At 41.6% G+C, this 12473-nt stretch overlaps 1 protein-coding gene across 1 annotated transcript in view; it reads left to right on the plus strand.

Annotated features, from left to right (window-relative positions):
- The first annotated feature begins 1012 nt into the window (after positions 1-1012).
- RBPJL (recombination signal binding protein for immunoglobulin kappa J region like) overlaps positions 1013-12473 on the plus strand; it is a 42007-nt gene continuing 30546 nt past the window's right edge. The window contains exons 1-3 of the mRNA XM_070748504.1: positions 1013-1027; positions 1322-1605; positions 11301-11423. Coding sequence (XP_070604605.1) covers positions 1013-1027; positions 1322-1605; positions 11301-11423 — 422 coding nt within the window. The remainder of the gene's footprint in view (positions 1028-1321; positions 1606-11300; positions 11424-12473) is intronic.

Here is a 12473-nt window from a genome sequence, read left to right on the forward strand (position 1 = left end):
CTAATCAGCAAGATAAGCAGGAATAAAGGACAGAATAGTCCAATACATCTAAAATACCATATTGGGAAAGATATGATTCTATAATGTGTACGTGGGGGGGCTTGTTTATATCCATTTTACTTAGGTCATTTGTCAATAATATATTTGATTTATTTGATTTGATTTGATTTTGATCCTCCATACTAACCTACCCAGGCTTCATGCTCTGGGGAATCCAGAGCATGATACCATGGTCTTTTGAGACTGGAAGGATCCCAATGCATTTGATTGAGTGTTGCCCTGGCATACTGTGAAAGCAGTAAATATAAAATAATCATTGTATGTGATGAATCTGAACCAAGCATCTGCCTTTTAAAATTCATTAATATCTCAGGGCATGTACTGTATGTTGCCTTCTTGCTACCTCTGGCTAATGAAATCTGCAACAAGTTCTCTGCAATTCTAACTGAATCTCCCATGATGTCCTTGGAGGTTGTTCTTGCCTTGATTACACGGCTTCATACTTTCCAGGTTCAACCCCCATCATTATCACACAGGGCTGGGAAAGCCTCCTATCTAAAACTTTGAAGAATCAGCACCTAGCCAGGCATGGGATGGAGCAATAATCTGGTTTAAAATAAAACACTATCTCTCCTCTTCAGAAATGAGCTGCTTAATTTGTCTCCCTAGGCTGACAAACTTCAGCCAGCAGGCTGGTGGGAAAAAATACTGTTTTCTATGGTTCCTCATTATCTCCCTCCACTTTCTGCCAAGAGAAATACTGATGTCATAAGGATATACTTTTATTATTTGTACCTGGACTATTATTAAGTGTTGTACCTTGTGATTCTTGATGAACATATCTATTCTTTTATGTACACTGAAAGCATATACACCAAGACAAATTCCTTGTGTGTCCGATCATATTTTGCCAATAAAATTCTATTCTATTCTATTCCATTCTATTCTATTCTGTACACATCTAGTTAGAATCAAGCCGAGAGTCCAATGGAGATTCTCAGTCATCCAGGTCATGGTTGTCCCAAAGGTAGGTAGGTAGGTAGGTAGGTAGGTAAGTAAGTAAGTAAGTAAGTAAGTAAGTAAGTAAGTAAGTAAGTAAGTAAGTAAGTAAGTAAGTAAAGAAGTACAGAAGTACAGAAGTACAGAAGTACAGAAGTAAAGAAGTAAAGAAGTAAAGAAGTAAAGAAGTAAAGAAGTAAAGATGTAAAGAAGTAAATAAATAATTTTGGGGATGGGGGTTGTGTGTGAGTGGGGGAAGCTCCATTCTCACTCAAGTGTGGAGAGATCTTTGCAGCCCTACGCCACTTGTGCCCCTTCTTAGCTTTCCAGGCTTTCTCAAAACCGAGGCCAAGAGAATTTGCACTTTGCACATGGCCAGGCGGTTCCTCCGGAACTCACCTTCGGAGATGGAGAGAGCTCAATCGCGAGCCTTGCCGGCGCAAACTTGCCCCGGGGCCGAGCTCAACGTCCTGCTTTCCGTTTTGCAGGTGCCCGGCTGTCCCCGGAGCCCCTCACTCACCTGGGCCGGCAGGAAGACGCGGCGGGAGAATCTGCAAGAAGAGCGGCGGTTGGCGGGAGGACGACTTCTCCGCGGTCTTGGTCCAGGTAAAAAAAAAAGAGAGAGCGAGGCGGTCGGTGGGGAGGCAGCTCCGCTCCAGCACTTCGCGCTGTACAAGCTCGGACTGAAAGGAGCCAGAAAGGAGAACGCTGCCTTTAACCGAGATGCTGGAAAGGAGAGGCGCGCGGGAGGCGGTGGGAGGAAGGCTGACCCCTTCCTCTGTGGGGCTAAAGAGCAGGGCTGTCTCTGCGGGGAGCGGGGCTGCCTTGCTTCAGCCCCACCCACCTCCAAGGGCAGGATGGATGTATCCCACTCCCCCCACCTCTCGCTGCCAGGCACCAACGCCCTCTGCCACGAAGGTCTCCTTGGACCCCGTCTCCGGAGGGATGATAGTGATGGGCTTAGCTGGGCGAATTTGAGACAAGGTCAAAGGCAAGAAATCCTAAGAGTAGTATCTCTTGCAATGTCTGTTCGTTCCTGCCCGACCGCAAATATCTGGAAGACAAGCCGAGTCCAACTTTGGGGCACATGAAAATCCGATACATCGTCTCCTGAAATGGATGCTTCTTCTGCACACGAGAGCAAGCCAAACAGGAATGCTATAGGAATGCAACCCCAAAGTAATGCTTTTTTCATAAGGCAATTGGACTTTGTTTTTTTTTCCTTGGAGACATTTGGCTTCTCATCCCAGAAGCTTCTTCAGAAGAAAAAAGTCTTGAAGGAAAAATAAAGTCCAGTTGCCTTCTGAAAAAGCACATTTGGGGACAACCAGGAACTGGATGAATGAAAATCTTCATGGGCATATAGGAATAGAATGGAATGGAATGGAATTTATGTATTTATTTATTTGTTTATTTATTTATTTATTTATTTATTTATTTATTCATTCATTCATTCATTCATTCATTCATTCATTCATTCATTCAAGTATGTATTGGTGGCATACAAAGATATACAGTAATAATATTTATATACGTGATACTAGTAAAAGAGAAACTTGAGGACGGGGACAGAAGGCACACTGGTGCACATGCACACCCCTTACTGAACTTAGGGTGAGGTCAACGGTGGATAGTCTTAGGGTAAAGGTTTTGGGGTACTACAGAGTCTGGTAATGAGTGCCATGCATCAACTACTCAGTTACTAAAGTCATATTTCCTGCAGTTGAGTTTAGAGTTAGAGTTTAGAATGGAATGGAATGGAATGGAATGGAATGGAATGGAATGGAATAGAATAGAATTCTTTATTGGCCAGGTACAATTGGACACACAAGGAATTTGTCTTTGGTGCATCTCTACGGCAGGGGTCCCCAACCACCGGGCCGCAGACCAGTACCGGGCCGTGGGGCATGTTGCACCGGTCCGTGGAGTCAGCAGCTGCCGGCCCTCATGCCGCCACCCCCTCCCTCCAGCACTTCGCCTCCCGCCGGGCAAGAGGCCTCGGGAGGCAGGTTCTGCCGGCCACAGAACGATGGATGGGACAGAGGGGTGGGAAGGACCGAGAGGCTCAAGCCTCTTTTGGCTTCTGCCACGGGGCGCTTTTGCGTTTTTGGCTGGGGGGAGGCAGGAGGGCCAGCCTGACCCCCTCTCTCCAGCGCTTAGCTCCCACTGGGCAAGAGGGCTTGGGAGGCAGGTTCTGCCGGCCACAGGACAATGGCGGGAAAGAGGGGTGGGGAGGACCAGCACCCCCATGCTTAATCCCGCCCCCAACCACGCCCCTTTCCACCCCCACTGGGCCATAGAAAAATTGTCTTGCTGAAACTGGTCCCTGGTGGAAAAAACGTTGGGGACCACTGCTCTACGGGATTGGTGCATCCCTACGGGATTGGGCAGCATAGAATTAAATTAAATTAAACTGCCACTTGACTGGTGTGCTATAGGGTTCCTGCTTGGGCAGGGGGTTGAACTCGATGGCCTTCATGGTCCCTTTCAACTCTAACAATAAATAAATAAATAAATAAATAAATGAATGAATGAATGAATGAATGAATGAATAATAAATAAATAATAAATAAATAATAAATAAATAATAAATAAATAATAAATAAATAAATAAATAATAAATAAATAAATAAATAAATAATAAATACATAAATAAATAAAATAAAATAAAATAAAATAAAATAAAATAAAATAAAATAAAATAAAATAAATAAAATAAAATAAAATAAAATAAAATAAAATAAAATAAAATAAAATAAAATAAAATAAAATAAAATAAAATAAAATAAAATAAAATAAAATAAAATAAAATAAAATAAAATAAAATAAAATAAAATAAAATAAAATAAAATAAAATAAAATAAAATAAAATTTTAAATTAAATTAAATTTGCTCTCAGTGTACATAAAAGAAAAGATACATTTGCCCAGAATCCTGAGGTGCAGCATTTAATGTAGTGCAGCCATTCAGAGATTTCCCTTAGAGACAGTTCTAAAGAAAAACTTTGCACCAGCATATTTTTATTTTAAAGTGAAAATGCAATACATGTATTAAAATGTGGATAATATGATTTACTTGGTATTGTGGGTCATACAATGAGATAACTGGAGGCATTTTAAATCCATGTTTTCTAAGCCTTCTGTGATTGGGCTAATTGTGAATATCACACCATAGTCTGATTAAAAGGCAATCAGAGATCAGTAATCTCTATCAAAAATGGGAAATCATGCAGTATGATATTCATGTCATGCTGATTTTAGCATCCTGTTGTCACAGTAAAAATGTTTAAAACAGGGGTCTTCAAACTTGGCAGCCAGCTATGCTGGCTGAAGAATTCTGGAAGTTGAAGTCCACAAGTCTTAAAGTTTCCAAGTTTGAAGACCTGTGTTTTAAAAGAATATTAATGCAAAATCTAGATCCCCAGTAGCATCATTGCTAGAGAAGTTAGATCTCTGACCCTCATATTTCCATTGCTGCTGGGGAGATGTTTTTGTCCATCTGGCACAAGGAAAAAAATCACGAACTCTTAGTGCTTGCAAATCATATCCTTTCCATAATTCATCATTCATAAGTTTAGCATTTCTGTTTGAAATGTGAAGATGGAACCTTAAGTCCTATATACCTCCATGGTCCTGATGGAGACATTAGTCATTTTCCTGTATATAGAAGGAAGCCACAAAGAAGAAGGTTGAGAATAAATTTGTCTGGCCACAGAAACTTGGACCAGAAAAAGTTCGTGCTACCTCAAATTTGTTTAAATCTAAGGAAAGCCTTTCTGACGTACGATGTGTACAACAATGGACCAGTCTACCTGTGAAGGTTCGGGGTCCATTCATACTGAAGTCCCAAAGGTGCTTTCTTCAAGACTTTCAACTGGACTTTCTGGTTTTTCTTTCAAGAAGTTTCACTTCTCATCCAAGAAGCATCTTCAGTCCTGGATCATTCTGAAGGACTTTAAGGAGAGGCTAGCTACTGCCTCTCATAGATTTATTTATTTATTCCATCCCAGATTCCATGACCTTCTTGGCTACGAGCAACATTGGCCAGAAATTCAGGTAGGCCATCTTCTCGCGAGCTTCGGGCTGAGAAGCTATATTAGCTAACCTGGTTAGGTATGGACAGTGGGCTCTCAGGAATTTGTAAAGCATCTCGAACCAATTCAGGGTCCTCATTGGCTGCAGGGCCTCCAATTCTTCTTGGGTGATGGCCAGGTAGCTCACGCAATTTCGACCGTCCCAGTCTCCTTCCACCTGCTGTGGGAAAATTTGGAAATTCCAGAAGCTGTGGGAGACCTTCCACAGAGCCATCTGGACCAGGATCCTCAAAGAAGGAACCAGGGCCTTTAAAACGCCTCCTTCCGAGCACTGCTTCCTCCACTCTTCCAGCATGCGGAGGCTGACCCCTTCCAGGCCCCCAAAAGCGTGCAGAATTGACCGTGGAGAAAATAGAAGCCAGTGTCTTCTAAGATCTCCAGCATGGTGGAGACACTGTCCAGCATGCCGGCGGAGAAGGAGTGGTCCCATCTCTGCGTGTTGTTCGCGGCCAAGGACACGCCGAGGATTTGGGTGGAAAGGGCGGCTTCATCCTAGGCCCCCAGCATCGGGGGTCAAGCTGTCTAAATAATCCTGCTGCCACATGGTCTTCTTGAGCTGGTGCACGGTTAGGAAATTCTCAGAAGCTTCTTCCTGCTCCGAAGCCCCCAACAAACTCCAAGGCAAATGATGATTTAATTGGTTTCTTACCACATTGTAGAAGGGACCAGATCATTCCTGTGATCTCTTCCAACTCCACAATTCTGTGATTCATTCAAGTGATTACTTTCAAGTGACCTTTAATATTTTCAGGAAGATGGGTAATAGAATGTTTATGCCATCCTTCTCCATAGACTCAGGGTGGCTCGCAATAAAGAAAAATACTGTACAAAACATATTTAAAAATCTGATATTAAAACTATGCTCTAAAACCCTAGTGCTTAAAACCAATGATCCATATTTCATCATACATTATGCATTCAATTATCAGCAGGAGCTGGATGTTGAAAATTCAATGGTAGGGGCAGTATGAATCTCTGGAGGGAGTTGATTCCAGAGGGCCAGGGCCACCACAGATGAGGCTATTCCCGTAGGCCCCACCAGATAAGATTGCTTGGCTGACGAGGCCTGGTGAAGGCCAACTCTGTGGGACCTGATCAGCCAGTGGGATACGTGAGGCAGAAGATGATCCTATAAGTTGTCTGGTCTGATGCCAGGTAGGGCTTTGTATGTCCATCACATGGTCCAGTCATGTCCTTGTCCCCACTGGACTTGTTTCCAGGTTGTTTCCAGGTGCAGGCTGAATGTCTCTCACTCCAAGGGAAAAGAATGTTGTTATGGCTAGACAATTCACCTGGTCTCTATCCAACCACCACCACCCTCAAGTTTCCCACATAATGTCCATCCAGCCCTGAAGATCCAAAGTAAAAGATGGCCTCCAGGGCTGACACTTTTTATTGTGCTAGTTCTAAGTGGGTCTGCATACTTGGACTTTCAAGACTTCCTTACAATGGTGGGTTGCTCCCGGGTTTGTCCTGGTTCTGCGAAGCAGTAGTGGTGGCAACAGGCTCCACCCACCAGCCCAGGATGCTTCTGTGCATGTGCAGAAGCATCTTGTGCAAGCCAAGCTCAACCCCAAACCGGTAGCAACAAGTTTTAGAACGCACCACTGCTCCCTCTATCTAGTAACAATAGAAAGCTAATTTGGTCTGGTTTTCCCTGGACTAGAAGCAGGGAAAAATGAGTTGTAGGTTTTGCTTGTGGCATGGAAGCCTGCTGGAGGACTATTTTATTTTATTTATTTATTTATTTATTTATTTATTTATTTACTTGAATTTCTAGGCCACGCTAGATAAGACGGAGTGGCTGTGGGTTTTGCCTCCCAAGGACAATCCCATCTGTCCGTCTATTACCCTGGGGGGGGGGGAATCACTAACCCCCTCAGAGAGGGTCTGCAACTTGGGCGTCCTCCTCGATCCACAGCTCACATTAGAGAAACATCTTTCAGCTGTGGCAAGGGGGGCGTTTGCCCAGGTTCGACTGGTGCATCAGTTGTGGCCCTATTTGTACCGGGAGTCCCTGCTCACAGTCACTCATGCCCTCATCACCTCGAGGCTCGACTACTGTAATGCTCTCTACATGGGGCTACCTTTGAATATGCCCATGCTACACCAACACTCTGCAGTCTGCATTGGTTGCTGATTAGTTTCCGGTCACAATTCAAAGTGTTGGTTATGACCTATAAAGCCCTTCATGGCATTGGACCAGAATATCTCCGGGACCGCCTTCTGCCGCACGAATCCCAGCGACCAGTTAGGTCTCACGGAGTTGGCCTTCTCCAGGTCCCGTCGACTAAACAATGTCATTTGGCGGGACCCAGGGGAAGAGCCTTTTCTGTGGCGGCCCCGACCCTTTGGAACCAACTCCCCCAGATATCAGAGTTGCCCCCACCCTCCTTGCCTTTCATAAGCTTCTTAAAACCCACCTCTGTCATCAGGCATGGGGGAATTGAGATTTTCCCTTCCCCCTAGGCTTAAAAAATTTATGCATGGTATGTCTGTATGTATGATTGGTTTCTTAATTTAGGGTTTTAAAATTAATTTAAATATTAGATTTGTTTATATTGTCTTATTATTGTTGTTAGCCACCCCGAGTCTACGGAGAGGGGCGGCATACAAATCTGATAAATAAATACATACATACATACATACATACATACATACATACATACATACATACATACAGTCTACGGAGAGGGGCGGCATACAAATCTAATAATAATAAATAATAATACCCTTCTCCAGGGGACTCAGGGAGACTTACATAATAAAATCAATACAAAATACAGAGTTTTTTAAAAGCCCAAGTATAAACATAAGATTAAAACCCAAACAATTTAAAACCATTCAACCTGATTCATTCCAAACACAATCATACTATCAGCCAGAGCAGAGTATCAACACTCAACGGCTCAATGATCGACGACTATGGTCCAGTAGTCTCTAGGAAGAAAGGCAGATCTAGCCATGATTGTAAAAATATAATGATTGAAACTGATTAGGTGTTGAAGACCATGTCTCTGGAAGGCAGGAGGGCTAAAATAAACAAACATAGGGAAACTAGCACGTAAGCTACAGATTGAATTGTAAGCTGTCCAGAGTCATTGACTAAAATAGCCAGCTATAAAGTTTAATAAATTGTACAAAATACATTAATCATAGTGACAATCCTAATTGTTTTCAGGATGCTGAAATGAATAAAAGTGGTCAAACCACATTCTGAAAACAAGGCTGCAGCTGGAAGTTACAGTTCTGGACATTATTTCATAATTGCACAATTATGCCCCATTTTCTTATACTAAAATCATGGTGATGGTGCCATCATGCCTTCTTTCCCAAAATAAATTGTGCAGCTCTGCTCACCTCTGCAGTTCCTGGTTGGAAACCTGGAGAGAAATTGATATCAACAATAGAGACCAGAAAAATAAAAGGCATGAAAGAACTCAGGAAACATCACATAGGTGGAGATGGCAAATGGCGGTAAAACAAGATTACCTTCTCCTACCATAGTTACATAATTCAGCTCTCCATTATAAAGAGCTTTTACAATGATCATTGTTAAGGTTCGGTTGTACTGTCTTTAAATTTCCTAGCAACCCAGTTTCGTAGGTGTAATACTTTTGGTTGTCCTTGATTTTCAATTATTGAACTAACAATAAACAGGGAAAACCATGCATAGAAACATGAAGAAGCTTAGACTCAAATTTGCAAAATATGCATGATTCCAAAAAATATAAACAAGCATCTTGGAACACATTATTGTTGTACCTCATCTTGAAGGCACTTGAGTTGTCTGTGCAACAACTCTAATCGCATTCCATTGCTTCCTGTCCTGATATGTTTAATTGCATAAAATGTTCTTGGCGCACAAGAATTGTTCACCCTTTAATTTGCCTTGCTTTTCTGTGTTCATGCTTGTGCAGAAGCAAGTGGTATTGAAGGCTGGTCAACTGGAAATATCAATGATAAAACATGTTCATCAAATTTTGAGTTGGTATAATTGAAAACAATTATTTACATCTTCCTAGATTTTTGTGCACACTAAGTCTGGAGAGAAATTGTTTTTCTCCTTTATTATTACAAACATTAATAGTGATAGTACAGATTAAAGAGAGGAGAAAAATTAGAGGGTTTATTCAAATGTATTAGAAGCACAAACAATAAGGCTATTATTTGCTTGCCAACAGATGTTAGATAGTTGAAGTTCTCAATTACTATTTTGTGCCTGTCTGAAAGATGTGCAATTTGATCTTGGAAAGTATACTGCACCATTTTTCTTGGTTGATCAGGTGATAAGAGATACTAATAATGAAATTACTTTTATTGTTCATCTATTTACATTATTGATTTATTGATTTATTATTGATTGATTTATTAATTGGATTTGTATGCCACCCCTCTCCATGGACTCGGGGCGGCTCACAACATGTCAACAATAATACAGTGTACAAAATACAATTGGATCCAATTAATATAAATAGTTAGTTTAAAACATTATAAAATCTAAATATCAAAAGTCATTCATTCAATACAAACCAAGCATACTAGGCATTCAGTGTCCAGAGGCTGGGATCTAATGACCTCAAGCCTGGTGGCATAAATAAATTTTCAAGCTCTTACAAAAGGCAAGGAGGGTTGGGGCAGTATGAATCTCCGGGAGAGCTGATTCCAGATTAATGCAGATGCTTTCTGCTTTATCCCCATATTGATTCACTTGGGTTTCTGTGCATACAATAGTACCTCTACCTAAGAATGCCTCTACTTAAGAACTTTTCTAGATAAGAACCGAGTGTTCAAGATTTGTTTGCCTCTTCTTAAGAACCATTTTCTACTTAAGAACCCGAGCCTGGAAAAGTTTCCCAGGAAATTTGAGAGTGGCACGAAGGCCCGGCAAGTTTCCTGTCATTCCCCCTTTAATCCCGGCCATCTTGGGCTTTTCTGGGCTGCCAGAGGAGCCTTTTTGTGGTGCTTAAGGAGGCTTTGGCAGTCCAGAGCAAATGAAGCATTTTCTTTTCTCTGCGCGCTTGGAGAGGGAATAAAACTCTGCCAGTACCCAGAGAAAAGAAATGCTCCCTTTGCTCTGGGCAGCAACTGTCCTCCTCCTCTTCTTCCTCCTCCTCCTCCCACACAAATTCCGAGGTTTTTTTTTCCTAACAGGTTTGCATGCTTTATTTGCTTTTACATTGATTCCTATGGGAAAAATTACTTCTACTTACAAATCTTTCTACTTAAGAACCTGATTAGGGAACGAATTAAGTTCTTAAATAGAGGTACCACTGTACTTTTAAGTATGGCATATAAAACTTCTTCCCTATTGACTCCAGAAAAATTGTCTAGAATTTATAAAGGTACCCTACTTCAAATTTATGTTGCAAATATGGACAACATAAGGGGACATTTTATCATGTCTGATAAAAGTCAGTCATTTTAGGGGTCAAATACACATAATGATATAAAGAAGTTTAAAGATTAACATTCAACTGAAACCAGAACTTTTCCTAGCTGGGATTAATGGACAGCCAATTGAAAAAAAAACCCATGAAAAAATATGTTTAGATGTTATTAATGCTGCAAGATTTCAAGTAGTCCTCGACTTATAACCACAACTGGAACTAGAATTTCCATTGCTCAATGAATGGTTGTAAGTTGGGACTCCCTTCCAATTTTAGTCCACTAGTTGTTGCCAGCTATTGGGGTGGGTGGGTTTGCTCAACTTTGTTTCAAGGCCATTGAGCCAGCATTATCTGAAGACATTTCCATGATCATGTGGCCAGCATCCCAGCATGGAGCTCTGTTACCTTCACACCAAAGTCGTGCCTATTTATCTACTTACATTCACATGCTTTCAAACTGTTAGACTGGCAGGAGTTGGGGTAAGCTCACATGGCATTCAGGTCTGGAACCTGGGCTGCTGTCTTTCCAGCCAACAAGCCCTTCAACCTAACTACTGAGCCAGGGCACTGCCTCTTAGTCTAAGTTGAGGACTACCTATATTACATTATATGGCCCAAGATGGAAAGACTCTGAAATACCCACATCAGCGGATTACTGTACTTTGTAAAGATAATACAACTAACAGAGATGGCAATGTGTTTGATTAGAGAAAGATTATTACTACATTTACTTTTGTCTATTTATTTTTCACTTTCTTACTATTTTGCTTTATTTTTCCTAAATAAGAAATATGTACTGTTGACTATCTTCCATAAAGGGCCAATCCAGAACAAATTGATCCTCTCCAAAATGTGCATAGATATCTTCAGCTTCCTTCTGATCAGACAGTGCTGATACTACATGCAAAAGTTGCTCAGAAATCATATGGGAATGAAAAAAGGTAGGAAACTATTTGAATTTCCTGTTTAAGGCAGATTTCATTGGTGATTTCTGCAATAGTTTAGATACCATAAGTCTACTTCTTTGCACCTGAGTGAATACTATGTGAAATACACCGTGGATCTCTTGATAGACCATTGATTTCAATAAATGTCCGGTTTACCCAGATAGAGGTCTCCTGGAAGGCATTATAATTCAATTTCCAAAAGCTTCACTGTTGTGGTTAGCTCTGGCCCAGCTCTTGCCCCAAGGACTGTGGATGTGGGGGAGACATCCACCTGCTGCAGGCCTGTTTTGCCTCCCCCCCCCCCGGGTGGAATCTGCTGATGAAGGCTCCTCTGACCAAGAAGACATGAGTGACAAGGAGGAGGAGAGTGTGGCAGACAGCTCAGAAGGAGATCAATTATCTAGCTCCTCCTTGGATTCAGAACAAGAGTTAATGATACAGCCACGCATGCAGAGAGCGATGCATAGGCAACAACAACTGAGAGATTATTATCAAAGAAAATGAGGCCACCTGTGGTTGGGTGGGGCTGTGGTAATTAGTGAGGCTGCTATAAATAGCAGCCTGTGGGTTTGGCCATTGTGGAGGATTATCTGATTGTTGTGTTTCGTGACTGCTTTGCTGACTTTGACCTTTTGTGTGCTGATTTTTCCCCGCTTTGAAACTAAACCAGAGCAAAGTGTGTTTCACTTTGTGAAAGAAGGACTGTGAATTGCCTCACAGCTGCAAGCTAGGTATCACAGAACTGATAAGGGACTTGTACAAATTACCAGTTTGTTTGGAGACAGTGCTCTGCTATACCAAAAGAGGGCTTAGTTTAAGTGAATTTTCATTATAAAGAACATTGTTTTGAATTTTCAAACCTGTGTGTGTCTGAAATTTGTACCTGTGAATTTTTGGGAGGAGTCTACCAGACAGCCCGACAGAACATTCACAAATAATGATAGATGCTGGGAGTCATTGCTTTAAAATTTGGAATTGGGGACAATTCTAACCAGAACATTCCTGGAATATATCTTAGTACATAGATGTGTATCTCATTCATAA

Source organism: Erythrolamprus reginae, chromosome 3, assembly GCF_031021105.1.
Source record: "Erythrolamprus reginae isolate rEryReg1 chromosome 3, rEryReg1.hap1, whole genome shotgun sequence".
Classification (NCBI taxonomy): Eukaryota; Metazoa; Chordata; class Lepidosauria; order Squamata; family Dipsadidae; genus Erythrolamprus; species Erythrolamprus reginae.